This window comes from Sabethes cyaneus, chromosome 2 (genome assembly GCF_943734655.1).
Source record: "Sabethes cyaneus chromosome 2, idSabCyanKW18_F2, whole genome shotgun sequence".
Classification (NCBI taxonomy): domain Eukaryota; kingdom Metazoa; phylum Arthropoda; class Insecta; order Diptera; family Culicidae; genus Sabethes; species Sabethes cyaneus.
Window position 1 is genome coordinate 37,358,630 of NC_071354.1, and position 19,493 is coordinate 37,378,122.

The 19,493-nt window shown below is 39.3% G+C and overlaps 2 protein-coding genes across 3 annotated transcripts; both read left to right on the plus strand.

The window, feature by feature from the left end:
* Positions 1-738: 738 nt before the first annotated feature.
* On the plus strand, positions 739-3,696 carry LOC128737070 (uncharacterized). Of its 2 annotated transcripts, none has more exons than XM_053831623.1 (5): positions 739-880; positions 961-988; positions 1,078-1,422; positions 1,481-2,357; positions 2,409-3,696. In XM_053831623.1, exons 3-4 carry the CDS (start codon positions 1,259-1,261, stop codon positions 2,289-2,291), a joined length of 975 nt encoding a protein of 324 aa, XP_053687598.1. In that variant the 5' UTR covers positions 739-880; positions 961-988; positions 1,078-1,258; the 3' UTR covers positions 2,292-2,357; positions 2,409-3,696. The 2 variants fall into 2 exon arrangements, with proteins under 2 accessions (XP_053687598.1, XP_053687597.1); XM_053831622.1 differs by having other exon boundaries at positions 1,481-2,354.
* A 5,907-nt stretch (positions 3,697-9,603) lies between these two features.
* Positions 9,604-10,563, plus strand: LOC128734966 (40S ribosomal protein S16). Its single transcript, XM_053829387.1, has 3 exons — positions 9,604-9,679; positions 9,762-9,806; positions 10,078-10,563. The coding sequence occupies exons 1-3, from the start codon at positions 9,671-9,673 to the stop codon at positions 10,468-10,470; spliced, it is 447 nt and encodes a 148-aa protein (XP_053685362.1). The 5' UTR covers positions 9,604-9,670; the 3' UTR covers positions 10,471-10,563.
* The last annotated feature ends 8,930 nt before the right edge of the window (positions 10,564-19,493 follow it).

The window sequence follows — 19,493 nt, forward strand, 5'->3', positions numbered from 1 at the left end:
ATATCACCGGCCCAATCAGCATCGGAATAACCAATTAGATTGCCTCCTATGTCACCATATACCAGTTTCGATACTTTCGTTGCTTTCAAATAGCGGACAACGCGCTTTGCCGCTACCCAGTCTGCTTCCGTCGGCGAACTTACTTTCCGACCTAATATTGCTACACTAGCTGCTACATCTGGCCTGGCACACACAGAAATGTACAGCAATGCTCCCACGAGACTACGATAATCTGTGGAATCGGCAAGCTTCGGGCTTTTATCCTCTGAACTCGTAAAACCCACTTCCATTGGCGTCTTTGCTCGCTTTGCATCACGTAGACCGAACTTCTCCGCTACGCGATCGATATATGCTTCCACTGAAATGCTATATATGCCGTTTTCCTTTCGAATTTCTAGCCCTAGAAAGTATTTGGGCTCTCCAAGATTCGTAATCTGGAAATACTGTTTCAGTGCATTATATACCGTATCAATTACAGTTTCAGATTCACAGCCAATCATTATATCATCCACATATACGAGAAAATATACACGCTGCCCATTAATAATTTTCGTATATAAGCACGAGTCGGCAACACTTGCCTTAAACCCCATCTCCATGAGAACGCTATGTAAGCGTTGGTTCCAACATCGAGCGGACTGTTTGAGTCCGTAAATGCTCTTTTTCAAACGACATACCATGTTCTCTTTGCCCTTTACTGTGTACCCAGGTGGTTGTTTCATGAAAATTTCTTCATTCAACTCACCGTACAAGTAGGCCGTTTTCACGTCAAAGTGTTTCAATGCCATTTTCTTTTTGCTTGCCGTTGCTAATAACACCCGAAGTGTTGTTTGGTTAGTTACTGGTGCGAAAACTTCATCGAAATCCACTCCAAATTTCTGTGAGTATCCTTGAGCCACTAAACGAGCCTTGTATTTAACAATCTCACCCGCTGCGTTTTTCTTCAATTTATACACCCAGCGACAACCAACTGCCTTTCGGCCAACCGGTAAGTTAACGAGCTCCCACGTTTCATTTTCTGCGTGCGATTCCAGCTCATCCAACATTGCTGCTTTCCAATTTTTATTGTCTTTACAGGCTGCTGCTTGCTGAAAAGTTTTCGGTTCAACATCATCAGCACTCAAAGAACCAGCAGCATACGATTCCTCGATGTATCTGCGTGGTGCTACTCCTTTTGTCGACCGTTTCGACCGCCGTGCTATTTCATCCAAAGGAAAGCCACGAAACGAATCGTTTCCTTCAGAAGCACTATCGTAAGATGATCCAATCTGTTCCTGGATTGCACCATCAGGCTCTTCGTCTGCATCAGCGGAATCCAAATCACTCCCATAATCGACCAGGCGTTCATTTTCCGATGGCAATGCAAGCGGCACTTGGAATACTCCTCCTGTCTCCAGATCCCGATTTGGAAAAACTCCTTCGGTATCACACATTTCATCGAAAACTGCATCTCTGCTCACCGTTATCATATTCGTTTCAGGGTTCAAGAAACGATATGCCTTTCGACCATCAGCGTACCCAACGAACACCAACTTATCAGCTTTGTAATCCAGTTTCCGCCGTTTCTCTTTGGGTATATGTACGTACGCTTTGGAACCAAAAATCCTCAGATGGCCATACGATGGCTTTTTACCATGCCAGAGCTCAAACGGTGTGTTTGTAACGGTAGACGACGGCAAACGATTCTGCAAATAATTTGCTGTGCATATCGCCTCGCCCCAGTACTTCTTCTCCAACCTTGCTTCCGAAAACATACACCGCAGCATCTCCACAAGATAGCGATTTTTCCGCTCAGCGACGCCGTTTTGCTGTGGCGAATACGGTGCTGTCTGTTGGTGTACTATACCACTTTCAGCGAAATACTTTTGCAAAGAGTTACTCAAAAACTCACCACCACCGTCAGAACGAAATTTCTTAGGAAAGTTCCCGAACTGGTTCTTCACCAGAGCGCAATATTCACGAATTCGAGCCTCCGCATCCGATTTTTGTTTCAACAAATAAACCATCGTGTATCGACTAAAATCGTCTACCAATACTATGTAGAAACGATTACCACTTGGTGTTACTTCTTCCATCGGACCGCCCAAATCAGCATGCACAAGATCTCCTACGGAATCAGATTTGCTGTCAGACACCTTCGGAAAGGAATCTCGACTCATCTTTCCTTCACTGCATGGACCACATACCGACCGGACGTCACATGGATTTATTTTCAACCCGTATCCCAGATTATCACGAACTATTTTGTCAACTGCTTGCAGATCCCGATGTCCAAATCGCCGATGCCATAAATGCTTGCACATACCATCATGTCTTGGATTCGCCAGAAGTGCTTTTTCCGAAACGTGATTCAAGTGGTATAAGCCTCCCTTTCGCTGTCCAACCACTAACGATTCTTCTCCTTTCAGGATGTGACATTTATTTTGTTCAAACAAGACCTGAAATCCCAAATCAGTGATTCTACTCACCGACAGCAAGTTAGCAGCAAGCGACGGAACGTGCAAAACATTATCGAGTTTAACGTTTATTTTTGCACCAGTTCCGTTGGACGAGACTATGTTACTCGAGCCGGTTCCAGACGATTGGATAGATTTCCCATCTGCCAAACAAACAACAGTCGCTTTGGACGTATCAACGACACCATGCAACAATGACGCATCACTCGCCATATGAGCAGTTGCACCTGAATCTAGGTACCAAAAATCAGACCGTTCAACACTGCTTGCAGCCAAGCAAACTTCAAAACCGGAACTAGAATCAACGGCAACATTCGCCTTCTAATTGTCAGGCTTCTTCTGTTCACGCTTATCCTGGGCAAATTTCCGGCAATCCCTCCGAAAATGCCCCTCCTTTTTGCAGTAATGGCACACCACATTTTTCTTCGCACTACGGTTGCCTAGACTGTTCGGTTTAACCGTATTCATTACCAGTGCCTTTTCACCACTATGACACTCACTTTCGACACGACGTCGACCCTCATCGAGCAGCTTACCCTTCACAAAGTCTACAGTTAGGTCTGCATCTGGTCGACTTTCCAGCGCTACGATCAACCCATCGTAGGATTTTGGAAGGCTGCACAACGTTAATGCCACGAACCAGTTGTCTTTCACTTCCTCACCTAACGCTGTTAATCGAAGTCGCAACGCAGCCATATCCTTCAAGTGATCCGCCATGCTACCATTTTCGGGCATCCGGATGGTAATCAACAGTTTCACTACGTGGATTATACTGGACAGAGATGCGCGCTCGTGGTAATCTTTCAGCGCGTCCCACATCTCCTTAGCCGTCTGCTTCGTCATAACATGAATGAGCTGCGTGTCCTCCAAAGCCAATCCGATCAACGCTTGAGCTTTCTCATCATTTGAGACCCAGGTTGCATCAGCATTCTCAGGCTTCGGATCCATGACAACTTTCAGCAGCTTTTCCCTTGTTAGAAGCAAACGCATTTTGAATTTCCACACTGCGTAGTTTCCGTCACTCAGCTTTTCAATTGTGGCTTTTGTCTCCGCCATCTTGTTTTTCACAAGCACTCGTTTCTTCCGATGCGACACAAACGATAAACTACGCCACCAAAATCCACTATAGGCGAGTTCGAGCAAAACTAATAGCAACCGTTCGCTACCTGGTTGTGATTAGGGTAAATGATTTTGAAATGGACCTAGTCGAATTCTGATCTTGAATGGACCTATTTTTAAATAAGAATTTTAGGATATAATTATCAAGTCTTTGTACTGTATTTAGCTTTTATGTTTATCTTTAATCATTTCTGAACGTAAATATACTAAAATTAAATTAAAATTATAGCCAAAACTACTTTATTGCCGCGTATTTAAAAGTAGCTGTTTTTCAGCGTTTTGGCAGTCACCATAGAGTATTTTCAAACTGTTACTACCCGGAACCCTTCTGGTTTAAAATAAAACAATACTCTTAAAATCATGCTAAAATATGTGTAATTTCAATTTAGGTATTTAAAAGTTCAGTAAAACCAGTAAAATCTTCAAATTCTTGAAAAATGTTAACCCCCTTTTTTGATCTTGAATGGACCTAGTATTGATTTTAGAATGGACCTAGTTCTGCGCTCCGAGACATCACTGCCGGTAGCTATCATTGCCTACCACCAACGAACACGCCGTTGTATATTCCATAAAACTGCTTGTTGTCACTATAGTATCTCCGTTTATAATTAATCTATAAGCACGGGATATTGAAAGTAGGCTTGATTTAGAGGCCTAAATAAAAACTTAATTATATTGATAAAACTCACTATCACTCATCCTTTTTCGTAGTTGCTTCATAGTGTTTGTATATTGTAGCCTCTAGTTTTGAAACTAAAAAGTCTTCCTAATTAGTTAGCTAACATATGTCATTTTATGCCTCAAATAATATAAACTTTATTTGTACAAAATCGGTATTGTACAAAAATTTTAACCATCATTGATTAAAAGATAATATGGATCAAAAGATAAGAGGGATACTAACTGCCTTCTGTTAAGGGGGCATAGTACCTTTTCAATTTTTTAAAACCTAAATTTTTTGATTGATTATTTCGAAAGATTAACATTTTGACCATATGTGTTTGAAGTCGTTTGCATGAATTCCAAATATTGACAAAGTTACACCTATTTGTACCACGCATGTCTGGAGCGATTAAACAACAAGTAAAAACTTCAACGTCGTTTTTCTCGAAACCAGATTTTGAAAGTCGGTACCATAAATATCTCAAGAACGGCTCAAGCAATTCTTATGATTCTTTTTTTGTTTGAAAGCCAACAAAATTATCTAGTGTTTGACCCATCCTTTTCTTGATATTGTAATTTTTGTATTTTTTAGAAATGTTTCAATTTCTAATTCAAGTCAATTTTTTCGCTTAAAAACCATACTTTTATGTATTAATTGTCGCCATTTTGTTATGTGTTCGGATTCTAAAAAAGGATGGATCAAACACGAGATAATTAAATGTTCTTTCATGTCGTTTTGGAATTTTTCAATTCGGATAAGCCCCCAGCGCCAATCCATGGTACCGCAATTCATGGTTTTTTTGAACGACTATCTTCAAGGAGCCGTAGGGGCAAGGGCCAAATCTGTTCTTGCTTTTAATATATACGTTATTATTTTCCATGCAAAAAGGTACGAAAAGAAGACAAAAACGAGAGAATTTTTTTGGACGATTTTCGGAAACTACGAATTCGAATTTCCATTTCTGTTTCGTGCTAGAAGTGTTAAGTACACTCATTTTTCGAGTTTTTCAGGCTGTAGAGCATACGGACAATTGATTTTATACTCATAGCCTACAAATTTTTTTTAGCCCCCCGATTTTTTAATGTGTCAAAAATTGAATAATTACCACTAATTAACGAATTTTTCACGATTGCAACGGTTTTATATTCAAAATGTTCGACAGGGGCTGTCGCAAACCTTTAGATACTTTGCAGTAAGACGTAGTCCTACGTCAGTAAAAGTCTGACCTTTCGAAATATGTAGTCAATAAAAACTCGAACCCCACTGTACTTAATAAACTACGTTTAATACAAGTTATATTACATATTTTTAATGAATGGTTTAAATTTTTGAAACTAATAGGCGACATAATTTTTTTATGACGTAGAAATCGTTTCAACCATATCTGAACAACAGGTAATAATAAATTTCCAATATACAAATGTCACACACAGATACATACATAACGCATATCAAGTCACTGAAACATTGTTCAATTGTTGGGCTGACATAAAAACAAGACCCTCGGCGACTGTGACTGATTTCAAATTTTTCAACCGACTTTCATACCTTTCTAACAGAGTATAAGAAAGGTAAAAGCTGTTCAACCTTGTGTCCTATTAATAAATAACAGTAGTATAGTTGTACTATTAAAAAAAAGTTCTTTGTTATTATTTTGTTCATTTACATGGAAGAAACTATGACAATCCAAATTTAGGTCCATTTCAAAATCAAAAATAGGTCCAATTCAAGATCATGTTGGGTCCATTCAAGATCAAAAATAGGCTTTGGCTAAAAACGATATATTTAATAAAAGTTTCATCAATTATACATTTTTAAAGTACTGATAATGTAGAAAAAAGGTGGTACTTTCCAACAAATAGTAACATCACCACATATTATTTATAAATGACGAGTAAACTGAGCAGGAGTGCGAGTGGTGGTGTTAAAAAGCGCTAAATAGGTCCATTCAAGATCAATTACCCTATTGGAACTACAAAAAAAGTGCAATTCCCAAAATGCTTGCTGGTACCTATATGGAACTCGACTTTAAATGTAATATTTTATTGAATTACCAACAGTGGGAATGATGAAAATGGATAATAAAGGTAAGAAAAAGTATTACCTTTCACTTAATATATATTGTTTCTGTTTCGGGAGATTATTAGAGCTTCGCAAGTGTATTTATGTTTACGAACTGATAGGTTATATGTTTGGTTCTTGGTGCAGATTATGCTAATCACGAAAAAAAATTTGAAAACACATTGGAAAACACTGAAGACTGGAAATAATTGGTGATTCTCTATCCAGGATATGTAAACTTTACAGCTGACTCTATGTACTTTTGTTTCATGCGGTACAAAATCAAACATTAATATTTTTCTGCCATAAAGTTAATTAATTCGAATATTTTCACTTGCCTTAACGTAAATTAACTAATTTCTTCCAATATTTCGCTATCTAAAATGCTGACAATTGAAAGGGTTAATCAAAAACTGCATTTTATTTCAGCTTTTTTCAAAAATGTATGGAGTTTGACAGCGATTTTACTTTTCATCACTTTTTTTATGCAGCGCCTCTAAGCGGGCGATAGCTTGTCAAAAACGCCTATAGCGATTAATTGTCTAAAAAAAATAAAACACTCAAGCCTTTTCAAGCAAAACTGGGCCCATAACCTCTTGGACTAGAGGTTGCAGTGGAATAAAAGGCTAATTTATAAAAACGAACAAGTTTATTAAAAAAGGTGTTATCTCCACGAGATCACTTTTACTTATAACTAATATTAACATTCGTGATGAAACACGTCGCAATATGCTGCTACTTCACTCAGCTAGTACTTCTCGCACAGGGTGCTTCATAAATAAGATGAATATAAGGAGCAAGGTCGTTGTTACTCCAACAAGTTATAGTGAGTGTGGCTGGCTGCCGGGTGAGTTTGCCATGCGCGCGCCGTCTCGGAACGTACCGAAACAGTCACCAAAGTACAAATACTCATAGTAAATGTATCTGGTCAGGTTTCTGTAACTATCCAACAATTAGCCCTTTTTAGGGCCAAATATATACATGAAGATGCAATTCGATTTTCTCACTAAACGCTTCGCCTCGAATTACGAAATGGCGCAGTTTGCTTTTCAGAAGATTTTGCCATGTAATACAGTTTAAACATGACTGGCGGCTTGTACGCGCATAGTTGATAAACTTCCAATTTGTCATGTTCATTTTAAATTGAGGGAAATGTGAGAAAAATCAATTTAACTGCTTCGTCTACTTACTCAGCAGTTCTTAAAAGAACTGATTGTTTTCTACCAGATACTAGTAATGCAAATCAAGGAAATTTACATCTGGGCAGCAGCTTTTTTCGGGCCACCTTCTCCGCTGGAACGACTTCTTTTGGCGGCTTTCGGTGCCTTTGCTGTGGATTCCATTGGCTTAGTAGATTTTTGTTCGGGGGCAGCCGCATATTTACTCCAGTAGTACAGCTTTAATCGGAGCCGCCTTTACAGCAGTTAGCAAATTTAATTTGTTATCGTCCGTTTTATCAACCTTGAACGAATCGGAAGCGCCTGCTCTCTTTGTTTGGACCAGCTTTTCGACCTTTTCGACAGCTACCTAATTTCAAAACCATTTTCACGAATGTGACCAAGCTTGAAACGTCACAATTGTGGCTGGCGGCGATTTACTTGAAGACGGCTTGCAGCGAAGATCCGTTGATTATTCAGGGCATTGATAGCAGCGAAAACCATATCGTTCGCTGGCGGACGAGTCGATGGCTTCTTCGGTTTGTTGGCGTCTCGCTCCGTGAATTTGGATGTCTTCGATGCCTTATTCCGGAGAAGCAGCAAGCAGCAACAGCTAAAGCCTAACAATTTTCGAACGGATTCTATTACAAGGCGTAAACTAAATACAATCAAAGGAAGCTTAAACCATAGCTCATCTCGTATATATTTCTGTCATCTGTGCTTGGGAAGCATTGACGTGGGGAGGGAAAAAAATGAAAATATTGAATTAATGAATGTTCGTCTAATATTTTCTTAATTATTACATGTCTGTTAGGGAAACATGTAATAAACTATGTAGAAATGGATTTTTTGAAAAGTTCCAATCGATTGATACCAATATCTCTAGAATCTATTGAGGGAGTTATAAGCGTGTAAACCATAACCACTTTTCGTTACATGTTCCCTTTTCGTTTTTCTGAAGTGCACCCCAATATAGAAATCAAAGAAGTAGTCCTACTTCAAAACCATTGCATACATTTGGGATGACTTGTTGCCACTCTGTATATAGTCACTCTACCCAGTAAAAAACATATGTTTGAGTGAAAAACGATAAGTTTTTGAAGCCTTTTGCACTGGGCTTATAGCGAACTCATAAATTAACCTGGGTTCGTGCTAACTCGAACTCAAAATTTATGAACGATACGGGCAGTTTGACAGATCGACCCGTAAACCGTAATGCTAGACAGTTTTAACCTGCGCTTCAAACTGAATGCTGTCAGTTTAACCGAAATGCAATCTCGGTTAATTTATGAACGCGTTGACAGCACTTGGATTAAAACTGAGTGCTAATCGACCTGAGCCAGGTTAATTTATGAATTCGCTATTAGCAAGCTCTACACACTTAAAAAAAAGTACCGAGTTCGGAAAATTATCGTAAATTTTACCGAACTCTGAGCAGCAGAACGTTCGGTAAAATTTTTTTATGATGCCAAACATTACTAATGATCCGTAAACATCGATTGGCACCATCGAATTTTACCGAACGTTCGGCTGCTCAGAGTTCGGTAAAAAAAAATTAGTGTGTATATGCTGCTCCATCAAAACATAACTCTCACCCGTTTTGTTTATATTTGCGACATCGCCCTTTTGTTAATTCTATCCAGAATTGTGTACAACGCTTGATCAGTTTTTAATTTGTCTCAGTGTAAATCACAATAAAATTCCTGATGAGTCCGACCTGATGACCTAATTTTATAGAGCTTGCTAAGCCCAGTGCAAAAGGCTGTAAAAACTTATCGTTTTTCACGAAACGTATGTTTTTTACCGGGGTTATAACTGAGGGAAAACAAAAACAAACGTGTAAAATCAATGTAAAATCTAACAACAGCATCAACAAATCGTGCGTCGATGTGTGCGTAAACGTCAGCAAGCTAAATTATAAACGCTGCACTCATTTACGGTAGTACAGTAAATTTTATCGTTCTTTTCTGTATTTAAAAGAAACAGAAACAAAAATGCATTGCATATACGCCCTATTTTTGATTTTTGATTGAATATTCCCGGCAATGACAATACTGAAAATCTGGCATTCCTGCCCACGAAGCTCGAACAGGAAGTACGTGAAATCAGCCCTTCCATTTTGACAGCTGTCACCGTTATTTGGCTGTCACTTTCAGTTCAGCGCCCTCGTTTCTACTTCCTTTCTTTCTAGTTTGTTGTGTACGGAGTTAAACATGCCTAAAGTGAGTTTCTGTCCAAAATCGGCGGATTTTTGCAGTTTATAATGCTTTAAACCGATAGTAATTGTATGTTTTCGTTTCTCAGGCACGCAAGGAACCCGTAAATGCTGTTCAAGTCTTCGGACGCAAGGTAAATATGGTTGTTTTATTCCTTTATTATTTCTGTGAATAACAGTGCTTTTTGGGAGTTAAATGTCGTTCACCGTTCAACATTAGATTAGTAATTTTAGTAATGTTGCATTTAATAATGCCTGTATTGCAAACTGAGTAACGATTGTGTATAGCTATCTGTTTGTAAAAGATTAAAACAAAATTCGCCAATAATTTTAGGTTATGTTTCGTTCTCTTGACAGGATTATTTGGCATACAATTGACACTGATCTTCATTTTTTCATTTACAGAAAACAGCCACTGCCGTCGCATACTGCAAACGGGGACGTGGTCTGCTCAGAGTAAATGGTCGCCCACTGGATCAAATTGAACCAAAAATTTTGCAGTACAAACTGCAGGAGCCGCTGCTACTGTTGGGCAAGGAGAAATTTGCCGGTGTTGATATCCGCATCCGAGTGTCGGGCGGTGGTCATGTCGCACAGATCTACGCTATCCGACAGGCTATTTCCAAGGCCCTAGTGTCGTTCTACCAGAAGTACGTCGACGAAGCCTCACGTAAAGAACTGAAGGACATTCTCACCCAGTACGACCGAACTCTGCTGGTTGCCGATCCACGTCGCTGCGAACCGAAGAAGTTCGGTGGTCCAGGTGCTCGTGCACGTTACCAGAAATCTTATCGTTAAGGATTTGCGGCCGTTTGAAAATAAACAATCCATTCTAAAACTATGCAGATGCGGGGATTCATTTGAGGAAATTAGAATAAAAGGAAGACAGACGAAAAGAATGTCTTGTAAGTATCTAGCGTTTATCCGAATTTCCTGTTTCAGATTAGATCAACAACAAAGTGCATGTTAAATAGAAGCAGTGTGTCAGCGGCTGGTTGTATCAAAGTAGGCTGAGAGAGAGTTTTCGGTGGACGCGCATATTCATTTTCCATATCGAGCAGGAATGGTTTGAAAATGTGTTTTTCGAATTTTAATCGAAGTGACCGTTCGTTCAACAGCCATTCTAGTAAAAATAGCTATATTTCTGTAGACACAATTTTCTAACACTTCAAGCGTTGTTCATGTCATCGCTTGGCTTGGCTAACGAACGTTTTTTCTTAAAATCGGCGATAAGCTTAGTTAATTGGAACGAAATTTAACTGTACGTTCCAATATTGTTGATTTGAGACTGCAGAGATTCAGCAGTTTCCATATCAAATTGATAAAAACGGCAAAACTGTGTACAAGGTGTCTAGAAAAATATGTTATCTGGCTACTGGCTTTGTCTTATTGTTGTTTTTTACGTTTTGCTGACAATAATTTTTATAAATTCGCATATTTTTGTAGATTTAGAGATACAACTGCTAATTTTTAACTCGAGCTTGATTTTGAGCAGTTGAGTTTTCTAATAAAATTTTTAATTTCCGCAAATACCTTACGTGTATACTTTACCCAAATATTTACGTATAAATACCTTACCAGGACTAGGAGTTGTTTGTCGATATTTAAAAAAATCGTGAAATTTAAACTCGAAATAGCAGATTTATTCCGTGCACCCGGCATTATGTCTGTTAACAAACAATCTTCCAAAAATCATGCACATTTTCGAAAACGATGTTTGAAACTATGAAGGACTGCACTCACGGTACTGGTTGATCTATTGAGGGTTAATACGTTCTTGTATGTGGCGTGTCGAGTTGAAGCCATATGGCAGCATGGTAGCACAAGTGTGAAGAAGTCGATTAAATCTTAGGTTTTAAGTTAGTTTCCCTTTACTAACATCAACTTGGAACTACTGGTGGCAGACAACGTGCCTGTACATTGGCAATTAAGTGCGTCTTCTTCCAGTTTCTTTTTTTATGAATGGAGAGATGCAGGCATGTTGCATATTTTCGAGGCTGAATAGCCTGAAACCACACGCACACGGGTTGCCTATATGCGGGCGCGGCACGTGCCGCCTGAAGGTCCATGTGAGAGTACCTAACAGCAAAGCCTCAGTGAAAAAATCATTCACATCATTTAGGGTGATTTATTTATTTTGGAACGACCTTACGTGTATTTTGACCACTTTCATGATTTTGGTGGAAATGTTCAAAATAAAGTACGCGTAACGCATGTCCGAAATAAATAAAATCTCTCCAAACCATTAAATAAATGAAACAAATACAAAGCAATCTGATAAATCTGCATATCTAGAAGATCCAATGCATGTTTGGAAACGGTTTAACTCTTTATAATGCAGTTGCAACTGTATTGCCATCAACGAAAAATATTTGTTTTGCTTCTTTAATTATATTGATGTTATTATAGAGTTATAGACGCAAAACAAATATGGCATTAGTTTTCAAAAGGTCGCATAATGCATGCAAAAGGATTGATTATGTGACCTACTGAAAACTAAAGCCAGAAATATTCTTAGTTGGTGGCATTATAGTTGCCACTGCCTTATAAAGGAAGTGGTGAGGACCGCTAGCTGAAAATTTAGCGTCGCTAACCGCTAATTCTCAAACCGAAAAAGTTAGCTCGCTAATTGCTAAACGCTAATCGATAAACTCAGATTAGCGAAAATTTCGCTAATCGCTAACCGCTAACCGCTAATCGCTAAATCTGAATTACCCAAAAACATTTTTGTTTTGAGCATATACTATAATATAAAGCGCAAATAAGGCCATTACAAATATTTAAAAAGGTTTTGTCCCTCCAGTGTTGGGCCACTGAAGGGAGGGGGAGAAGGGATTGAAAAAAAAACAAAGAGAATTTTTTAATCGAGCAAAAAAAATGACATTTTTATTTTAAGTTTAAACGTGAAAACCATTTCTATTCTTGCTTTTAATATATGCGTTGTTAATTTCCATGCAAAAGTCTACGAAATAAAAACAAAAACGAAAGAAAAATTTTTTGGCCGATTTTCGGAAATTCCGATGTTTGAATATCCATTTCTATTTCATGCTAGAAGCGTTAACTCAACTCGTACACTCATCTTTCCAGTTTTTCGGGCTGTAGAGCCCACAGACAATTGATTTCATAAAAAAATTTAACTCATATCCTACTAATTATTTTTTTGCCCCCTGATTGTTCAAGCCAATTTCCAAGGGGGAGATGACAAAAACTTTTAAAATGATTTGCAATGGCCTAACTGTCGACAATTCATAATTTTTGGACACAATATCTTCTTATATATAAAAATGGGTTTCTGTCTGTCTGTCTGTCTGTCGGGATGTTCCTTATAGAATCGAAAACTACTGAACCAATCGGCGTGAAAATTTGCATGTAGAGGTTTTTGGGGTCATGGAAGGTTCTTACGATGGTTAGAGACCCCTCGCCCTACTTAGAGGGGGGCTCCCATACAAATGAAACACAAAATTCTGCATAATTCGAGAACTAATCAAACAAATGGAACAAAATTTGGTATGTGGGAGTTTTCGGAGACAAGAATTTTTCTATGATGGATTAGGACCCCTCACCTTTTTAGGAGGGGGGCTCCCATACAAATGAAATATAAATTTCCTCATAACTCCAGAACTAATCAAGCAAATAGAACCATATTTAGCATGTGGGTGTTTTTTCAGGCAAATTTTTTTTCTATGGTGAATTAAGACCCCTTCCCTCTTTAGGAGGAGAATCATGACCCCTCTCCCCTTTAATAGGGGGGGAGGGGGGGGGGGGCTTCCATACAAATGAAACACATATTTCGTCATAATTCGAGAACTAATCAATCAATTGGAACCATATTTTGCTTGTGGGTGTTTTTGGAGGCAAGAATTTTTTCTATGATGAATTAGGACGAATTTTAGGAGGGGGGCTCCCATAAAAATGAAATACAAATTTCCTCATAACTTTAGAACTAATCAAGCAAATGAAACTAAACTTGGCATGTGGGTGATTTGGGAGGCAAACACTTTTTCTATGGTGCATTGAGACCTCTCCCCTCTTCAGGAGGTAAATTACTGTTACTTTCGTTCAGTTGGGTCCGAACGTGCGACAGCGAGTAAGGAGAGAATAACCCCCGCGAAATGGTACTTTCCACGAAAACATTTTCCGTGAAATGGTACATCCCGCGTAAGGTTTTTTCGCGAAATGGTATTCCGCGAAACTCTATATTCCGCGTTATGGTCAACCGAGAAATGGTGTGCAAAACGGTATGCGGCGAAATATTATATAATCATGGCGAATATTTTAATGCTTTCCGCTTTGTTTTATCAGGCTAAGCAATGAGGGGAGTTCCTTTCTACTTTACTGTGTGGAAAATTTGTATATTAAACCACCCATGAACTCCTCAAAAACTTGCAAAACTCGAGATTGTGACAAAGGGCATGCGAGATTCACGATTTATGTACAACACAGTTTAATTTGAGGAAGTACGAAGTTTGTCGGGTCAGCTAGTGCATGCATAAAAATGAACTGATCTTAGTAATTTTTCATGCGATTACCCAGCCAACTAATGATGAAACCACCTATGACCGCCAATTGGAATTGATTGTGTACATAAATAATTTGACAGGATTATCAATTGATTTTTAGCAGTTGCGACGAAAACAGACTAGCAACTACACTCGATGCTTGTTAGTACTACCAGATGCAGCCCGGAGTGAAGAAGTTGAACATCGTGAGGCACGGATATAGCCGATCCGGCACATACAACATTCTCTCCCTTCTAGAGAATGGTTAAGTGCAGTAGAAGCTGAAAAGAGACACCAAGAGCAAGGTGCCCTCAGCCTTCCGCGCCTTGGGGAGGGCGGAACTAAACAGTGAAAAAGTACCTCGCTAGAATGGACATTTTTAAGTAGATGCATCGGTCGAGGCTGGCTGACGGCTGAAGGTGCTGGTGAAAAACATCTTTACGGCGAAGGATGACGAGACCTACTTGATGTTAGACGGCAACGACTGTCAAAGCACTGAGTACATTTAGTTTGAAAACAGACACTGATGAAACCTGCAGGCGAAATACGCGAATAAATATAGATAGTAGAATTTCAGGTATCATATCCTACTAAGACGCTCCAAAAACTTTAGACATTACGCCCCACCAACAAGGTAAGCGATGGTGTCAAATATATCTCCCACAGATAGTTCCCAAAGAATGTCTTTCTGTAACTGACGATTAGCGAGAAGCAAATGTTTAAGCTGCTGTTCTTTCTTTCGGGGCTTGTGGTGAACGGGAATATATGCAGCAGGCTTGGCATACACTTTTCGCTTCGATTTTGCTCTTTTGATTACTGCACCTCAGCGAAGCAGAATTTGAAAAAGTGGTATATGGGGCGTTTGAAGAGATAGTAATTATCTATAATATTGCTGAAGAAAGTAAAGCTTTATCTTTAATATTTACGCCACTGTAGGGCTGCAATGCCGTTGGTAGCAAAAAGAGCGCTCGTTTTGCTACCAACAGGGTATCAGCCTTATAGCGCCGTAAATACTGGAGATAAAGCATTACTTTCTTCAGCAATATCATAGATAATTACTAGCTCTACAAATGCCCCATACATCACTTTTTCAAATTCTGTTTCGCTGAGGTACAGTAATCAAAAGAGCAGAATCGAAGCGAAAAGTGTATGCCAAGCCTGATATGTAGTATGAAGTGCATGGTGGAAGTTACCGCCTGGAGAACGTGATTTTTTGGCCGCCCCGGCCTCGGCCCAATGTGCCAAAAGATCAATGGAGGAGATGTACCGGTAAAAGATAATCATTGTACTGAATACTGTCAATCGTTCCGGCGTCCCCCAGCTGTAAGCAATAGAACATTTTCATTGTTTCATCGGCCATGACTAAGGTTTCGGCTAACTGCCGTCAGGCCGACTGACAGGGCGTCGAAACATTCGTATAATGTTTCGACGCCTTTAATAAAAGTAGCATTTAAGGGTAGCTTTTGTAGTTCTTTTCATCTTCCTTGAACAAGCTTGAAAAATAAAAAGCGAAACATCGGAGAGTAACTAAAAATTTGTTACGATTTTAGTTTGACTACATACGCCATTTCCCAAAGAAGTTCTTTTAATCGCGGTTCGTATTTAGTTTATTTTTGTAATGCATATGTTATCACCACAACTTGTTTGTCCTTAAAGAAAGAAACTTAGAAACTTAGTATCTATTATCTAGAAATATTCGTGTTTCAGTTCCATATTGCATGCTCTATAAGTGTCTGTTTCTTATGTTATTATTGCCGGAATTCAATTAGAACTCGTTTGAATTCGACTTGACTGGAAAAGATGAGTGGACTGTCATTCACCAGATAGTAATACAGCACTCGTTCGCTAATTGCACGAATGAGGCGATGCGATTAGCGAATTTCGTTTTTTAATTGCACGATAGTTGCCAATATTTATTGTAAAACGTGATGCGATATCACTGTAAAAAACTCTTCACATGCATTCACACGTACGCTAAATTTTGGGAAGAACATCTAAATTTTTACAAACGAACTAAAAGCTTAATGAATATGTGTTCAATTAGTCAAAGTTTAGCCAAATTTGCATGAATTTATTTGTAATGTATCTACGTAATGCAGAGATAGAGAGTTTGCATTCGGCAACGCTGCATTTTTGTTTATAGCAACCACCTGGAAACCCACGTGTAGTTTGACAGATAACTGTTTTTTAGTTGCACGATCGTGCAACTAGTGAACGTGCAATTAAAAGACGGTGCAGTTAGAGGACGTGCAATTAGCACGTGCAAGTAGAACTATTATTTTGGTGATTCAACTGCATACAAACTGGTTGATTTGTGACATTATTTAAAACCAATGCAATATAACAATTGTGAGGTAAAGTTTGAATGATTTCACAATTTTCATGCAGCTTTACCGATTTCAAGGGTTTATTTTTAGCGAAGCTAACGGTTTTGCTAACGTATTTAGCGCAAACGCTAACTCGCTAACCAGAATTTAGCGCCGCTAACAAGCGATTTAGCGAATTAGCGAAATTGTGCCCAACACTCGGGCTAAGCATAACACTACTACTACGCTACTCAAGTTTTAAATGAAGAACAAACACATTTTATGCATTTAAAAATGTTATTTACGGAATATTCAGTTTAAAAATTAACCAGCTGACACAATTCTTCGCAATAGTATAGGGGGACGTCCCCCCATGCTGTACCGTTCACCTTTGGATTTAGACATATATAAACTCAACACTTAGCATAACTTTAGTTTTTATTCACTGGAAGACTAATTAAGAAGACTCTTTTCCAATAAAAATAGAATACACGTACTTGCATCACCAGTGAACCATTTAAAAAGCCAAATGAGAAATTGATTAAAATGATTACTTAAAAATTGTCAAAATGTTTAAAACCTTTTATTGCTTGCATACTTGTTGACCAAAGATGTTTGAAAAATTCCCTAGAATAAAAATCAACAATTTTTTATGGACTACATCAAACCTCGTCTGTTTTCTTCGAAGAGTTGATCATCAACTGGTTCCTTGTTTTTTCATCATAAAGCTAATGGTCGGTAGTTACGTACGATAGACGAGAGTGACACAATATGTCGTCGTTGTCGTCTGCAGCCTAGAGCCGGAGTGGCTCGTGCTGTTTCAAGCAGTCGTTTCTATTCAACTCGGTCTTGGGCCATTCGTCGCAAATTTCCCAGTCGTCTCAAAAGTCATAAATCACTTTCGACTTGGTCAAGCCATCTTGCATGTTGAGCCTTCGTGATTCTAGTGCCGGTGGGGTTGTTGACAAGAACTGTTGTCGATGGTGTGTCGTCCGGCATCCTTCCGACGTGCCCGGCCCACCGCAGCATACCGACTTTCGTCAGATGTATATGGAAGTCTCTGGGATTCTCAAGCAGTGAAAGTATGCAGGGTTGCCACAAGCACAGATTATTCTGTGTTTAACAGATATTTGAAAGAAATCGCCTGTACAGAATCTGTATGCACAGAATACAGTTTTTCGTCAACTACACAGATTAAACAGATTTTTGAGCTCTTAAATGAGAGTGAAAGAGACGGAAATAGCCAGCAAAATGACTCTCCGTCTCTTTCACTCTCATTGTTTTGCCTTGGACAGATTTTGGCACAGATTTTTTCCTCGCTGTACAGATGGCCAGATTTTTCCAACAAAAAACACAGAATTTTATGTGGCATCCCTGAAAGTATGTCGTTATTCATATACTTCTACCCTTGATGAAAATCATGCCTCTCCTTTCGATATCCGCTGGTCGGAACACTGCCTCAAGAGTGATATTGAACAGCATACTGGATAAGCTGTCACCTTGTCCCAACCCTCGCCGCGTCTTGAAGGGATTCGAGTGTGTTCCCGAGACGTGTGAGGTGCGAAACACATCACTCGTTCCAATGTAGCTCTGATTAGTCGCGTCAGTTTACCCGGAAAATTGGTTTCGTGCATTATGTGCCACGGCTGGTCTCGATGGACTGTATCGTATGTTGCGTTGAAATTAATAAGGTGTGATACAAGGACACGATGTACCCTCAACATTTCTGCAAGATCTGTCGGATGGTAAAAATCTGGTCGGTAGAAGCGTGAGCATGTTCCTTGACATCAGAGAATCAGCACCATTGGTTGACAAAGGGGGTGGGACTAATAGGGGGGAGACGATAACTTCGAAGCGCCTTGACCACTCTTTATCAAGCTTTCATACATGTTCCTTGATATAAGGGAATCAGAACTGAAGGGGTTGAAAAAAGAGGGGGCGAGTAACAGGGGGAAGACTCCAAAATGTTTGGACGGTTCTTCCTTAAGTGACGGTGGGATAAAAGAGGGAGCTGATAACAGGAGATTGCTAACAGGAAGGGGGAGTAACGTCCACATGACGGTAACAATTTATCCGTACAACAGAAAAAATCCAAATACGAAACAGTAAATGGCAATGCTCGCAGCTGTAGATTTGTCAAGTGTAATTATGCGCAGAATCAAAGTGACCCGTATAAAAAGTGTTCGACCATTAGTGCTAAGTATTGCTGGCCGACTCTATTTCAGTCCCAGGGGTAATCATGCAAACAGTGTGAAGTTGATCTGAGAACACCATGTTTTTCCCTTGGTCAACTTTATGTGGCATGTTCCAGAGTGGGCTCGGCCAATAATTTGTGCATACTTGCTCCTGGTGGTGAAACTAAAAGTATTGTTTACAAACAAGTTTGGCTTGAAGTGAGATGAAAGGAATGACAGGTTTTTTGTATCCATGGAAGAAAAACTGTTGCACCTTCTACTTTTTTTTAAAAGTACAATACCAAAACTATTCATTACCTATGGGTGGGGTGGCCATTGTCAGCGGAAGGTGCAAATAGAATAAATGTCTTTGTTTCTCTTTCTTTATAGGGTTTCATAGGGATTTCCGTAAAGAAAACAGATGTGTAAGTGGCCGGGTAGACAAAAGAGGGGGAGCTGACAAATGGGAAGGAACGTCCAAAAGAGGAACAAGCGTTATATTTTTGAATTATAAGCATTTCGGTTACAATAACTGATGTACAAGTGACTGTGAGACAAAGGTGCCCCGAGTAAGATCGGTCACTCAGCTGGTTACTGATATTTACTGATAGTTACCAGTAACGTACTGAAACTACTGACAGTTATCAGTAACAAAGGTAAGGTGCAGCAATTTGATTGCATTTGCACATCTGTGATGTGCATTGACAGTGCTGGCAACCTGCTTACTGACAAAACGGCAGGAACACTTTTAGACGTTGTTGACTGGAGAGGTAAACACGGAGATCAGCAGAAACAGGATAAGAATTGCGAGCGATGGCCAAGCTGTGGAGTCACCAACACAG

Excerpts from the sequence above, each read along its gene's own strand:
- LOC128737070 (XM_053831623.1), top strand. The coding sequence starts at position 1,259 with ATGATCCAATCTGTTCCTGGATTGCACCATCAGGCTCTTCGTCTGCAT. Across the intron at positions 1,423-1,480 it reads GATTTGGAAAAACTCCTTCG|GGTTCAAGAAACGATATGCC; the intron begins GTATCACACATT and ends TATTCGTTTCAG.
- LOC128734966 (XM_053829387.1), top strand. Across the intron at positions 9,807-10,077 it reads TTCAAGTCTTCGGACGCAAG|AAAACAGCCACTGCCGTCGC; the intron begins GTAAATATGGTT and ends TTTCATTTACAG.